Source organism: Lepeophtheirus salmonis, chromosome 6, assembly GCF_016086655.4.
Source record: "Lepeophtheirus salmonis chromosome 6, UVic_Lsal_1.4, whole genome shotgun sequence".
Taxonomy (NCBI): domain Eukaryota; kingdom Metazoa; phylum Arthropoda; class Copepoda; order Siphonostomatoida; family Caligidae; genus Lepeophtheirus; species Lepeophtheirus salmonis.
The window spans coordinates 40,605,303-40,621,471 of record NC_052136.2 but is presented as its reverse complement, the minus strand read 5'-3'; the positions used below and the strand labels follow the sequence as shown (position 1 = coordinate 40,621,471).

At 31.5% G+C, this 16,169-nt stretch overlaps 2 protein-coding genes and 1 long non-coding RNA gene across 3 annotated transcripts in view; 2 read left to right on the top strand and 1 right to left on the bottom strand.

Annotated features, from left to right (window-relative positions):
* Window positions 1–669, top strand: part of LOC121120035 (uncharacterized) — a 137,700-nt gene extending 137,031 nt beyond the window's left edge. Inside the window, exon 15 of the mRNA XM_071889435.1 lies at window positions 9–669. The gene's annotated coding sequence lies outside the window, so the exon portion shown is untranslated. The remainder of the gene's footprint in view (window positions 1–8) is intronic.
* A 2,782-nt stretch (window positions 670–3,451) lies between these two features.
* Window positions 3,452–11,391, top strand: LOC121120350 (uncharacterized). Its single transcript, XM_040715201.2, has 2 exons — window positions 3,452–7,213; window positions 7,395–11,391. The coding sequence occupies exons 1-2, from the start codon at window positions 3,913–3,915 to the stop codon at window positions 7,397–7,399; spliced, it is 3,306 nt and encodes a 1,101-aa protein (XP_040571135.1). The 5' UTR covers window positions 3,452–3,912; the 3' UTR covers window positions 7,400–11,391.
* Window positions 9,392–14,434, bottom strand: LOC139905763 (uncharacterized). The gene is made up of 2 exons (XR_011780803.1): window positions 13,861–14,434; window positions 9,392–13,785 (listed from the first exon to the last, which is right to left on the bottom strand). It is a non-coding gene; the product is annotated as an uncharacterized lncRNA (long non-coding RNA).
* Window positions 14,435–16,169: the final 1,735 nt, after the last annotated feature.

Here is a 16,169-nt window from a genome sequence, read left to right as displayed (position 1 = left end):
TTTTGCAGACTCTCTTCCCTCTCACCTTTCCCCGTGGACTATGTCATTTCTTGGAGACCTCTTAGCTCATCACGAATGGAGCAAGAGTTTTCCCCAACAACGGAGGATATTTTAATGTCGGATGAAGAGGAAAGACCTCCAGTGTTCAAGGAACAAAAGAATAAGGGAGCAGCCTCTGCTGAGGCCTCTTCCTCCTCATCCCAATCCTTGCTGATTTCGAATAAACTCTACTTGTTTGTGTTGTATGTGCGGATATGTTACATGTGTGTCTACAATATCCTATATTCTTCCTGATCTATCATACATTGTCTCCTTTTTGGGCTGTGATATAACCGAATCAATTATTGTTTGTCCCTTCCCCATTTTCATAATTTGGGAATTTGTAAATAATTTTACATTTTCTTTTTATTATAATAAGCATGAACCAAACTTTTATGAGACTAGACTTTTATTCTTTCACTTTTGTTTTATTTTTATCAGTTTTTTATTACTTAACTAATAATTACTATTGTATTTCCAGGGCTGGCCTTAAACCACTGGGGTTGCAGTGTGCTCCGCACATACAATAGACCTCACGCTTGATTGCAAAAAAAAAAAAATAATAATAAGACGTTTACTTCTTAAAAAAGACACTTGAGTAAAATGATATCTTTTTACTTTTTCTAAAAAGAAGATCTTTCAACTAAAATGAGAAAACACCTTTCAAAAAAAATCATTTTAATGATAGAAAAAATAATAAAACAACGTCATTTAATAAAATATTATTTATCTATTTATATACATATATATAAAAGACATTTTAAAAATTTAAAAAAAACATTCATTTCGAAATTTTTTTAAATATTATAACAAAATTTATTAAAAAAGGACATTATAAAATATATTCATTCTAAAGAAGCCTCCCATTTTATATATATATTTACATAAAAGGGTGAAAATATTTTTAAAAAAATCAAATTTTCAATTTGCCGCAGACCCACCGGTGCAGAAATGTATTTTCAAGTGGGGAAGGGGCAAATTATATAATGGTGATGTCATCAGGGGGAGTCCACATATTTTTTTCTTTTTTTGAAGGGAGGGTTGGGGCGGCGTAGGGCTAGTTTTACTTAGAAGTTTTTTGTTTTTTTTATAAGGTTTTTGAAGTAATAACTTTTTAGAGTTAAATTTTTTCAGAAGAGACTATATTTGAACTTATAACAATTTAAAAAAAAAGGAAATTGATTTTTTTCCCCAAAATTATGACATTAAAATTTTTTATACAAGAGAAAATTACTAATATTGTGAGAACTATCAAAATTGCACAAAAGTTGATGGGCATTAACCCCTATGGTTCTGGCGCATGCCCCGCTAAAGACGGCACTAACCTCAGATATTAATTATAATGTTTATTACTACCCAAGGGGTGTAGGGTGAATCCCCCTCCCAAAAATAAAAAATAAATAAAAATAAAGGAATTTTTCCATTTTAGGAGAAAATTTAATATTTGATTTTTTTTCTTCAAAAGTTTAATATTTGAATTTTTTCTCCAAATATGTTATATTAGAAATTTAATTTAATTTTTCAAATTTTTGTCCAAAGATTTAATTTTCTGTGAGTAGCTGTAGATTTTCGAAATTTTTCTCCAAAAAATATAATTTTTTAATTTAATTTTTTGTGTGCAGCTATAGATTTTTGACATTTTTGTGAATAGATGTGATTTTTTGAAATTGTTTCCAAAAAAATAAATTTTCTTTTAGTAGCAATATATTTTTGAAATTTTTTTCAAAAAATTTAATAATTGAAATTTTTTTTAGAAAATTTATTTTTTGTGAATAGCTATGTTTTTTGGGAAAAAAATTGCAAAACCCAACCTGCTCTCCCCCAAAAAAAAAAAAAAAAAATATATATTTATATAGGTATAATCCTGCAGATACCCCTCTACATAGATTGGGATTTGTGCCCCGCAATAGCTATGGCAGACCCTGACAATTTCCCTGTTAACTCTCTTAGCCCTAGCTAGTATATCCATTTACATTAGGTTTATTAATTTATATTTTCAATACTTCTAATAAGAGGTATTATTTATTAATTATTTAATAATATGATGACTTTACTTTTGAAAGATCTCAGTAATTACTTCTAATAATATATATATATGATTATTAATTTATCCTAAGTTATAGTAACCCTTGGATGTCAGAATGTTTCTTTGTTTCCTTTGTATTTAATTAAATCATTACGATGAAATAGTAAAAATATACGTTTGAATGTACAGTGCTCTCCCAGTAAAACTAATAGAGTAGACAATCTGTTCTATAATATAAACAAATATTATTATTAGAGAAAAATACATTTAATTATTTTAAGATCATTGGTTCTATGAGAGTTTATTTTGTGAAAATGATGGATGTATTCTCAGTTGCTTAATATATTTACTATCCGCAGCAAATCCATCTTTGTCAACGTTTGAAGCCTTGCTATAAATATCATAATAAATCCGAATAAAAAGTAACTCTTCAAACATTTTTAGGTTCGATCCTCATTGTATTTTACATTTGACTATATTTATCTTTATGGAACTCTTCAGTTTTTATCGTTCAGTACGATTCCATACAAAGAGTAATTGATGTACAAGTATTTTCCAATGTTATGGTCAACTAACTTTGGACTTTAAAAGAATTGCACTCTAAAATGGGATTTAAAAGCTTAACCTATTGAGGTTGAAGGTTTTTCATATTATTTTTATGTTTTATGGTTTAATAACAATAATATAAGTGGGGCGGAAATGCTGTTGCATAGTTTAATCACAATTTTGCTATTTGGGACCTGATTTTTTTTCATTTTGGAGGAGATATGTATAAGATTATCGCCCATATCTTAGAATTGTTTCTTTTTCATCCTAATACAATTTAATACGAATATATATTGTTACAACGTTATATAATTTATTTTACTATATAACGAAACAATTAATAAAAGAAAACCCCCCTCAACGACGTCGCGAGGGTTCGACTTTACCCTCTTTAATAAGAACCGACCAGTCGGACTGGAGGGGGCCGTACTGGATTAGAACGCGGTTCTAAATAAGGACCGACACAACAATACCTGTCATCATTATTCAATTATGCTCTAAGAGAGAACAAAAATTATAAAATCATCACTGCTGCGTGAATGACAAAGAATAACCTTGAGGATGTATTTTAAAATTATAAGTGTAGGTCCGCGTTGCACTCGGAGTATGATTGAGGATCAATATCATCGTAATTCCTGCCTATATCATTGCTAGATACCGTGTGGCGCTTGTTTTTATTTCCATTGACTAATGTCATAATTAAATAATGGCTTATGTGACGTACAAATAGTAACTTTTACAATATCCTAATAAAAGTTACAACTCGTACAAAATCGCAACTTGTACACAACATATTTTTATACGTATTTTTTTAGTGGTTAATATTTTGATCCTTGTAGTACATAATTTATTTCTGAACAAAAATACGTCCACTATAAGTAACTAAACAAAAATAAGATGTTCAATAATAGTATAAAGATTTGGCAATAAAAAAATAAGGATGAAAAGAAACCTTCGAGGACCTGACGATGAAGGAATGTTTTTGACTAGTATATGAAACTATTTACAATAACAAAAATACGAGTTGGAAATCCCTGTAAATTGTATTTATAACCATCATGGACGTCCTAGCAGTGTGGCGGAGTGACTGTGATAAAAAGGAAAACAACCTCGGACACCCCTTCTTTCCCTGCTAAACATGTATATATCAACGTAAATAGTTCTACTACTAGTACTAAATAGTAAATAGCCCTAGGACATTGTATTGTTGTTTATGACTAAAAAATAGAAACGATGTTAAAATATGTGCAGGATTTCAGGATATTCATCATTTGAAAAGTGGGAGCTAAGGATTCAAGAAGATGAAATTAGTTATAACCCTATTAGCAGTCATAGTTCTTTCCGTCCCAAAATCAGAGGCTCAAGGATTTTTTGGATCTCATTCTTCGAGGCAGACCAATTTTCAAAAATCTGAGGCTTATTCCCTGCCAACAAGTCGAAAGAGAAATAGCAATTCCAATTTTAATAGACAGGATGGGGCTCCTTCCGTCAAGAATTCCTTTCAGCAGCATTACACTCCTTCCAACCTGATAAGGAATCCCGTTTTCCCTCAGCCTAACAATCAACCCTTTCATTCGAATTTCCAAAATGGTTTTGTAGCAAACTCTCCTATTCGCTTTGCTAATCCATTTCCTCAGTCTTCTTCCTCTAATCGTCCAAATAATCAATTATCTCAGAATAGTAATAATCGATTTCCGCCTTCAAAATTACATCAGCAACCTCAATTTTCTCAAAAGCAGTTTAATCCCAGTTCTTTTGTCAGCAACAATCAAAACCGATCTCAAGTTATACCTACTAGAAGTCCACTGCAAAGGAATCAAAATAATGTTGTTACCTTTGTTCAGCCGGGATTGCTAGGAAAGGGACCTATTCAAAATTCTCATAGAGCACAATCTCATCCACAACAATCTAATGAAAATAATCCATCCTTATCACAAAACCATCCTTCAATAGGTATCAGAACTATTCCTTTGAATACTCATAGAAAGTCTTTGTCAGACCCTCAGAAAAGTGCAACTGCGAAAACCTTAACTAATGAACGATTTAAAAACCAAAATATAAAGACACCATTGACCCCAGGAACGAATAAATTCGATTCAAATTTTCATCAAAGTAAAAATATCGTCAATAAATTACCTGACACTTCTCTTAACAGATTTTCAGAACATGGCTCATTCATTGGTAAGACAAATCAAAATAGTGGAGTTGTAGTAAAAAAAATTCAATCTAATGTAGATACGATTCATAAGAAAAGTAGTACCTTGCAATCCAGAGGAAACGTTAATGGTAAAAAAATATCAGAAAAAGGAACATTGGTCTTTAATGGCTCCAAATCTAGAGCGAATTTAAATTTGCAATCCTTATTGCCTAAGGAAACAGACACTATCCAATTTAAAGATTCAATTAACGTGAAAAAAGTTGATGTCCACCCAAGTACTACGTCTCTTGAACCAAATACATCTCTGTTATTGAATGTTCAAATGCCTAAAAATCTTTTCCATTCTTCTTCTAAGGAAGGGTATAATTCTCTTAAGTCAAAAGTTGATAGTAAAAGGAGCGATTCCACTCGTATTCATGAACAACATAAAACACTTGAAATAGTATCATATCCGTCTAAATCTGAAGATAAAGAATCTCTCTCACAAAGTGTAAAGAATGATTCAGATCTGGTAAGTTCATCAATAACTAAGGAACCTGCATTTGAAGTGGATCCAGATGAGTACAAGGCCTTTATGGATTGGGTGAAGAAAAATCGTGACAAGATGGGCCCTGGTGCAACCACGACAACAAAGACTTCTACTTTATCTAGTAGCACTCTGCATTCATTACCACCATTAAAGCTCACCACATTCTTGCATTCAATCTCAACAAACAGACCTCAGACAACATCATCCACCACTTATCTTACCACACTATCAACAACACAAGCAGCTTTTATTAACACCACTCCATCATCTACTTTTAAAACCTTTCTGTTCAATTCATCTCCTTCAAGACTGTATGAAACTACTACAACCTTTTCTTCTACATCTACTATTAGCACTACAATTGAGCCTCCTTTAAGCCTTGCTCAAACTACAAAAAGCATATTTCGTCCAAAATTTCGCAATCTTAAACGTATTAGAAACTATAATGCCAGGTTCAGACCCAAACCTATGTCATATTTTCAAAGATATCGGGAACAAAAGCTTTCTACAAAAAAGAATACTCCAGGTGACATAGAAACTAAACTGGAGAATATTACAAGTACTACATTAAAACCTAAATATTTTGTACTCAATAAGTCAAGAAAAGTCCAAAAATGGCGTCCAAGGAAGAAGAATTTGTCAAAGTTACGGATACATAAAAACCGTGAAAGTCAAATTGGAAAACAGGAGAAAGTGGTTAGACTACTGTCATCTTCTGCAAGAAAGCCTTTTATCTTTAAAAGTTTTCTCAAGACACCTCCTTCATCCGTGGTTGTAGAAACAAACAATATTAGTATCTCAAATGCGAGTGCAGCATCTTCAACATTGAACACAACAGCTATTTTGATTGATGTCACCATTCCAATGGAAGGAAATTATACAAGTTCTACAACTATGGCCATAAACTCTACCGCGTCATCAATTAAAGAAGTCACGACTGTAACTTCAATCATTGATGATCTTATTGATTCATCTACCTTAATACCTAGTTTATCGGAAACCTATACACTTCCATCGGTTTTTGAAGTAATGGACATTCGAAACGAAAATAAAACGAATGAACAAATACTGTCAACCTCGTTGAATCCCGAAGTATCTGACGGTCTTATTGAAAATAAAATGGACGAACCACTAATCTCCACATCGTTAAATAATGAAGTAACGGACATTCTTAATGAAAATAAAACAGATGAACAAATACTCTCAACATTGTTAAATCTCGAAGTAACTGACATTCTTAGCACAAATTTAACAAATGAACAAATACTCTCAAGATCGTCAAATCCCGAAGTAACTGACATTCTTACCACAAATATAACAAATGAATATATACTCCCGACATCGTTAGTTCCAGAAGCAACTGACATTATTAACGAAAATAAAATGGGTGAACAAATAATCTCCACATCGGTTAATCCCGATTTTACCATCGAAACAACAACGTTGAGTAGTGAAACTTTGAAAATGACCGACTACGACAATGATATATCAACAGCGCTTGAAAATAGAGATGTGTCCGAGAAAACTTTGCTAAATACTTCTAAAGTGGAAAATATTCCAAGAATTCTACCAACACCTCTTCCTTATATCCTGAGTAACCCTAAAATAATTGCATCCTCTCTTGCTTCTGTACAAGATCATATATCATCAACTACTACCCATATTCCACTTAGGGATGATAAAACTTCTACCTCTGTATTTCCTCAGCATATAAAATCCAACTCTAATGTTCCTTCCAATCCTGACTTAAATTTGGAATCTATATCTGGGGTTACAATCAGCCCACTCCAAGAATCCAACAGAAGATCAGATACAGATATCCCTGCGTTTCTTAAAGATGCGATCCCCATGAAAGACATTTTTAATTTAACGGATGTAAAAGTTATAAGTCATAGAAATATGAATTTTTCTGGAGGTTATGCAAAATCCGTTATTTACTAAAATTTAGTCTTTTAAAAAATATATTTTTTCTATTGAATTTTGATTCAAATTAAGCATCAAGTTTTATGTAATTACATTTTACGCATATTTTACTGATTCAATAGACAAAAATATTACATTATTTGATCTCATATATTTGGAATTAACTATTTCAGGCTGAAACTTGACTTAGGATTGATTTTTTATATTTAAAAAAAATATGTTCTTATCGGTTAAGTTGTTCATATGTCTTAAAATATATATTTATTGACTTATTATTGCATTTCTCCCTATTATATTGTATAGTAATGTAATTCAATATATTTTGTACATTTCTAATAAATTCCTTCAAACGAAATTTCATAACCAACTTATTTTTGTACAAAAAATGTGACTTCAGAATCAAACTAAAGTACAGGGTGCGAGGACAAAATCTGCCGATTCGAAAAAAATCAACTACAAGCTTATTTTTCAATATTTATTGATAATTCAAAAAGAAATTTCTTTATTATGATATACAGCAGTAATCTATTCTATGTACCTGCTGTCTGCGTCCAAAACCCGCTCGATGCGGCTGCGAAACCGCGAACAAGCATTTTTAATCTGAGCTGGTTCTAGCTCACTGAACTTCTCCTTGGTGTTATGGGAAGAGCAGTTGGTCATGTTCTCGACGTAGGACCACACAAAGTAGTCCAACGGATTCAAATCTGGCGATGAGGGAGGCCAAAAGGAGAACGGTACGAACGCAAAAGCGTTGCGGTTGAGCCAACCTTGCGTCCGGTTGGCTTTGTGGGCCGGAGCCGAGTCCTGCTGCCACATCCACGGTCTGTCGCCAACAAGATGCTTTATCCACGGCCACACCACGTCCTGTAGGACCTTCAGGTAGACCTCAGTATCCCCCCTGAGGCCTTTTTTGAAGATGTAGGGGGTCATGACATGCCCCTCACTGGAGACTGGTGTTCACAGCAATCCAGAGGTGGTTATAGGAGTTGTAGATTTGGTCCTGAACAAAATTCTTCTCATGAGAGAAGAACCACAACATGTTCGGCGCCTTTGAGTGCTTCAGCATGTTCAGCAATCTCAAGCTTTTGATCAGGCGCAAACCTTTTATTTTTTTTCCGTCAGAAGTTGGGCTGTCTGACTTGCACTTTAAGTCACGCTTCACACAGGCCCTCACTGTCCAGTCAGACACGCCCATGGCTCTCAAGGACTACTGGGGGTACTCGTCAATGGCATCCTGGTCTTCCTCTCAACAATGTCCATCGGGTTCGACGACTCCGCCAGCTACTTCCTAAGACTGCTTACAGTTCTAACTGCTATTTTTAGAAATGCTTAATTTCATTTGATCACTAAGCATAATCTGAATTGCAGCACACCTTCGATCTCTCTCATTCAACATTTCGGTTTTTCTTGGGCACTTGGAGTGATGCTATCGCTACAAATGGTAAACAATAATTAAAGCCCATGACGCGTTGAACATTTCGCCAGCAATAACAGACGGATCACCTGATTGGTTCTCGAGTAAAGTCGTCTTTACTAATCGGCAGATTTTGTCCTCGCACCTTGTAGTCACATCTTTTAAAATTAAACTAAGTCAGCATTTATTATTTTATTAATAAATATTCTAAAGTTTGCCAGTATATATATGTATACTATGCATAAAAAGGCCTTAGGTATATCAATAATGAAAAAAAAAAGTACCGATAAAATAATTGAGTTGAAATTATTTATTGAAATCACGAAACCTATATAGAATTAAATTTGAAATTGGATTAATTTTATACTAAAGCTGACTTAGAGGACTCATTTAAAAACTCTGGCAGTAGAGGGGTGATTGAGGCAGATGATGCAAGATGTAGATAGACTGTGATAGACTGTAGTAGAGAGAAAAAAAGAGAGCGAGGAGAAAAAAAAACCTCTGCTTGAGTCGGATAATGAAGGGTTGCTGCGTGTATGAGTTATTTGAAGTAGCCACAAATGTGTTAATAGTATAGATGGCTAAAAAATAAGATGTGACGTGTATATTCCTATAAAAATATATCATGAACTTCTCGTAAAAGTCATGGTTTGTTCCTTGACCCGTCTTCGGGCCGCTGTGAAGAGTGGACCTCCTTTTGTTCTTTTCACACTCTTCATTTTAGCATTGGCGCTCTCGACTCTTTTTTTAGGACTCTTTATCAAAAAATCCTCGGGTCCTTTGAAGAATCCGGATATTATAAGCTGGGACTCTCTCCTCAATAGTTTGTCACATTTGGACTATTGCCTCATTCCATCCAATGCAAGTGCAACCCATGCATTCCAGCCACAAAAAGGTATCTCTTTGTCCCTTCCTATGTCTGTTGTCTCTTTGGAAGGATCCGAGGATACTAAACCACTGGTCGGTGGTGGTCTCATATCAGGAACGATTCCACTCAAATCATTAAGAAGCAATGCCCTATCATCATATCAAAATAGTCAAATTCCAATTAATTTTCACATCTCTTCTAATAAGAAAGAGGAATTGAACTGCATTTCTATATATGGTCCATCCCATCTTCTTAGAGATCTCCAACGTCTGTCCCTAACATCCAAGGAAACACAATGTCAAAACACGAGCTCATTAAATGTTTATACCTTTAGTATTAATAAACTTACTTGTACGCATATAAGAATGAAGTTCTCATATAAAAACAACCCGGAATGGGCTCTATTCTTAAGTCAAGAGGACCGTCAAACTGTTTATTCACATCTGGTTGCTACTAGCACATTTCTTTTTATTGTCTTTGGAGTCATTACTCTAATGGCTTGTGTCCGAGGGGTTGGTTCTAGGGACAATTATAAATTCAATTCTCGCAGAGGGGATATGGAACTACTTCGATCAGATTCTCCGTTTGAATAAGCTATTCTCATTCCAAAAGAACTTTACTACTATTCACCAAGATGTTAATCTGTCATGGGTTTGAAAAATTAATGTGATTATTTTTATAAAATTAAAAACATACATCTATGAATAATTAATTATTTATAATAGAAAAATGAAAGTTTATATGTATTTTCTTGGTTGTATGATAAACACTCTGGCTAAAGGTCGTTTAGATACTTTTTCAATGTTTTCAGATGCATTTATAAAACCTCTTATATTTTATAAATTTGTTGTAATTGTGTCATTTAGTGTGGATTTTCTAATAGCTTGATGTTAATAATTATCGTAATTTTGGGTACTATCTTACGAGCAAACATTTGTAAAGGCTTGACATTAATTATTTTTCAACTTCGAAAAAATTTGCTATAAAAATAGTGAAATCTGGAATCACATCATTTTCTAAAGTCTCCAAAATGTATTACTATAAACATGTAAAATTTAGAATCACAAAACCTCTTCGAAGTACATAATTAAAAAAAGTTCAGAATTCATAATATGCCGAATATCTACAAAATTCTACTGCCTCTATTGTAGTTTCAAAATTTTATTTAATATTACGTGAAAATCCACCATTATTTGATCTTAAAATATTTGTTGACATTGCTCCGTCCTGTTAAAGTATTTGATTTTTTAATATTTATTTGTATATTTAATCATTGTTCAATTATTTTAATCCTATTTTTGTTAAATTATTCTAAAGAAAAAAATAGCTTTGTGGCATTCCAGTCATTTTAAAACATTAAATATTCATTTACAAAGGATTTCATTGTTGAAACATATTTTTTTTGTATATTCAAGCAATATTATCAGCTGTAACCCAATAATGCCATTAAATATGTAATAACTACATGATATTACCACTTAAAAGTTTTTATCTGTTGTAAAGATAACATTTATAGTAATTAATCTGTCCCAACTCTAGTCAGAGAAAAAATCGAAAGTTTCAAATGATGCTGTAGCTTTTGTCTTTTTATTACTGAATATGCAACATTAATAGGACAAAACATATGATAATTATCATGGTTAAACTATTTATTTTTACTTTTTGGTTGGAAAAATAAATTTACGCTTTTGTATTGACCTAGAATGAATGCTTCATGAACTAAGTTCCTCATCAAACTTGAGTCTTGTTCTTATAAAATTGAATCCATTATGGATATGAAAGTGGAAATAAGACATATCTATCATCTTGCGTTATATGTACATTAGTTTAAGATCCTGAATTGTGTGTACCTTTTTTAACTTAACTATAGTGAAAATGTTACAAAGATTGTATCTGGCTCTTTTATTGAATATTTATTTTTACTGTTTGGGTTATTATCAACTACGTTTTATCATTTCCCAGAAAGTTGGCCTTCAGCGAAATCTGGGGAGAACAATTTTTAGATTTCGAGATCCCAAGAAATTCAGGGATGAGATATTAAATAATGAACACTGTGAAATTTAAGTAATTTATACTTAAAAATAAGAATACATTATAAGGTAGCCGTGAAAGATTCAAAATTAATTCATGTTTGCTACGCTATTATACGAAATTATAATTAAATATTCATTTGTATATGTGTCATAAGTTACGATACATATACAAATGACTCATAACTTATAATAAGTACTTCGTTGGACATCATTTTGTGCCGACGCTCATCATTTGTACTGTAGTAAAACTGTATCTCAAGTGTACCTTCAATAATACAGTATCTATACCTCAAAAAGCTCGGACATCATTTTGTGCCGCCGCTCATCATTTGTACTCTAGTAAAACTGTATCTCAAGTGTACCTTCAATAATACAGTATCTATACCTCAAAACGCTTGGACACTTTTTGAAGTTCACTGGCAACAAGTCCTTCACTTTTTCAAAATGTCGTTATGAGATCTTGACTTTATCATCAAAATTTCGGTCAGAAACAAAAATATAACGCGTTGTTAAATGATTTTTAATTTGTTTGTATTGAAAATTAATTTGTATTAAAGTATATAAATTCTTATTATCTTATCTCTATTGTTATGGGGGCATAGTCACCCCACTTTTTGATCATATAGCTAGGGACTAGAATGTCTATATTATATTTCAAAAAAAGGACATTTGGCCTATATTATGTTAATTTTAGGGGGGGGGGAAGATCAATAATTTGAAATTAGTCCATTTTGATTCTTCTTTATTATCTTAGATTGAAAATTAATTGATGTAGATCTTTCTTTATTTTTAAAATTACCTTTTTTATTTTATTACAGAAAATCCTTATTATTTATAAAATCAAGCAGACCAACCGTCCTCTTTTGCATTACTATGTCCAGTTTTTACGTACTAAAAATTGAATTTTTTTTTTAAAGAAAAATCCTAAAAAATGGAAAAATTCAGTAAAAACAAAAATCCTTAGCTATTCTCAAAAAGTTAAATTTTTGGGAAAAAAATCTCAAAAATCCTAACTAAAAATTTTTTTTTTTTTGGAAAAAAAATTCAAAAATCCTAAATGCAACTTCCAAAAATACACAACTAATTACACAAAAATAATTTTTTAAGAAAAAAATTTAAATAATTAAATTTCAATCATAAAATTCTTTGAAAAAATTTCAATTATTAATTTTTCTTTAGAAAAATTTAAAAATTCATAGATATTGAGAGAAAATTAAATTTTTTTGGAAAAAAAATTGGAAAATTAAATTAAATTTCAAATATTTGAATTTATTGAAAAAAAAATTAAATATTAAATTTCTTAGTAAAAAGCAAAAATTCCTAAATTTTGCGGAAAAGGCTACAGTCCTTCCGTCCACTACCTGCGGACGCCCCTTATCTAAAATATCATTTAGGGCTAACTAATTTTTATTATTCCTATTTTACTTTTTGATCATTATCCTCGTCTTGATTTTTCGCATCTTTTCTTCTATAAAAGCATTTAAAGTTCCATGTTATGCACTCACAAATAGGAACACATTGAGAGGTCTTGAATTTATCAATGAATAAATTGGGGATCTAAATAGAAGGTATTTAAACACTTAATGGTAAACTTTTATGTCAATAAATGTTTTTTTATTCAAAAACATTAGTTTTTGTATAAAAAATAAAGTTATCTTCAAACTGCATCTATAATAATTAATCAATATTTGAAACTTTTTATGGAAAAATTATATCGATTAATTATCAGGGGAAAACAATTCAAACTCCGATTTAGTATAAATAGTATCATTTACAAGGACAAACTTACAGGTTTTTGGACGGAACATATAATATTTACGCCTTTCCAGTTTTCTCAAAAAGAAAAAGGATTTTTATTAATACATTTTTTTTGTTCCTATTTATAAATGTATGTATGACTATCGATGTTTCCTTTAATGCCGGTTTGTTACAAAGTAATATTTTTATCTATTTCTAGAAAGTAATCTTTATAATTTTATTTTTCAATAAGCTCCATAAATTTGACTTCAATTTTTTTAATGTCATTGTATAAATAATACAAACTTTCAGACAAACATCCATAACTAAATAACTTTGATCGTCCATGGGAAGTGTAACCCTCCCTCTCCCTCGAGGTAGCGGCTCTCTTTGGCAAATATTCACAGCAACAATCTTGGCACGGCCCTTTTGATCCAAATGCGCGTCAAGAAGATCATTGATTATTTTTCTTTGGTGTTCCGGGAGTAGTGATCTCTCAGTTTTTGACCTTACTTTAAAAAAAAAATGAAGTGTTATTGTTTGTAAATATAGTATATGAGACAGATCTAGCATGGATTTAGCTATACCTGTTCCAAAATTTCAAACAATTTAATCGGACATTTTTGCGCACGTAAACTTGTATACATTTCTGAAATACAGTGTGTTGTGAATAATTACTTAAAAATATCACTTTGAATAATTATTTTACTTGATTAATATGGTTATATTTAGCAATGGAGTCATGATATTGATGTAAAGAGTGATGTAGTTAATATTTTTTGGCATGAAAAGTGCTAATATTGAATTAATAATGTATAATTTGAATTATGGTAATATGGAGAAATATTGATAATGTTTACAAATACTGCCTTATACAAAAATTGATTTGGGGTGTAAATTGTAATTTTTTTGTTATGCCCCCTCCTCCCCCGAAAACTAATGTGTTAATTTGGCTTAGCTGTCATGATGTTTCATTAGACTACTGCAAGCATTTATGAGAGGAAGGAAATAAACACATGTCACACTCCATATCAAGCAAGGACAAAGTCTGGTTGTAGATCCTCAATTCTACTTTTTAAGCAAAAACAGGGTCATACACATTTAACTCCTCAACAAATCGTCAGCCTTGCTCTCCCTTGAACTGGAGAAACACAGTCAGGGGTATCAGCAAGATTATATATATATATTTTTTTTTTTTTGGGGGGGTAGCGAGGGACTTGTTGCTTGGATCTTTTTTGCGACAAAAATTTCTAAAATCTATAGTTATTCACAAAAAACGAATTTTTTGTTTGAAAAAAATATCTAATACAAAACTTTTTGGAAAATAAATTTGAAAAATTAAACCAAATTTCAAACATTAAATTTTTTGAAAAAAAATAATAATCAAGTATTCAATTTTGCCAATTACAATTTATACTTAAGATGTTATCTCCTTAAGAATGAAATAATAAGTTTAACAGAAAATATTAAAAAAACCACTGTTTCGGTTCCCAACAACAGCAACAAAAACTGCTTATAATTTACAACCCTACAAATGACGGTTCTATTATATGCACTCACACTTGAATTATCAAAATATTGTAAAATGGACGGCAAATCTAAAGATCTGAAAATTAATTTATAAAAAGAATACAAAGATCCGAAATTTCCTTGACAAAGAGCTAATTAAAAAATATTTTTAGACTGTTATAAATCTGTAGTGTAGATCTGATAAAATTTACTTCTGACCTTGTTTGAGAAAATTGAGCCCCTCTGGCACTGAAAGATGCATTTAGAGCTAGAGTAGTTATAAAAGATAGACCAGATTAATGATATAATCAGGGGCGTCCGTAGGGGGTGGGCTGGAGTGACCCTTCCCAAATTAAAGAATTTTTGCTTTTTACTATAATTTTTTTTCGTGAGGATGAAAAAATTTAACACGAAAATTGGGTAAAATTTATTTTTATGTGTTTTGAATAACGTATTTAAAGTAATTTGAATAGCATTTAGGAAAAACTGAGATTCTGAGGTTACTTTGCGACAATGATAATATATGTACTATAAAGCCCGGAGCAAATTTTCTTTTTTTTAAATATTTTTTTCTCTTTACAAACACAGGGAATTTCTTTTCTTTAAAAAAAAGTCCTTCGGTCAAAAGAAAAACTGTTGTTTTACTAATTTATGAAAAAAATCAAGGTTTTTTATCATAGTTTTATATGGTATAAAACATGTTAAAAAGTAGAAGTATACACAATGAATACTTCAACCATATATGTTAAGATATTATTGGCATATAATATTGACATATATTGAGAATTAGAATGCAATCCTGTTTTTAATAATTAACATTGAATTATATATTTTAGGAAACCAGTTTACATCATATGACAAATGTGGATTCCTTCTAATTACATTTAGGACTTAAATGAAAATTCTCTTGGATAACAAATATATTTAAAAATGAGAGATTACATGCTGAAAATATTTACAATTTATTAAAAAAACTCCTACAACGCTCCAAACAGAATCGTTGATGCCTTTGAGCCCAGAATGACTTATCTTCATGACTCCACCCAGCAGCATTGTCCACTATTGACTGGGTGTTCTTACAAAAAATCCTGCTACTAAGTAAGAAAAAAATTCGACCAAATTTGGTAATACTCGTAAGAGAAGCAACAGCAGTGGCGCAACCAAAAGAGAAACCAAACATGCTCAATACTGGCTCAGACGTTGTCTTGAGTTACTTAGGGAACTGTTGGTAACCACTGTTCTATAGTAAGAATAAATGTAAAGCCCTTGGTTTTTATTTCAAATTTTAACTATTTACTACTAAGTGTGCTCTTTGGGATAGCGTGTCTCTGCCCATCGAGAGAGATTCCTTAAAAACATGAATGTTCCTACAGAGGATGTACATCCA

Excerpts from the sequence above, each read along its gene's own strand:
- LOC121120350 (XM_040715201.2), top strand. The coding sequence starts at position 3,913 with ATGAAATTAGTTATAACCCTATTAGCAGTCATAGTTCTTTCCGTCCCA.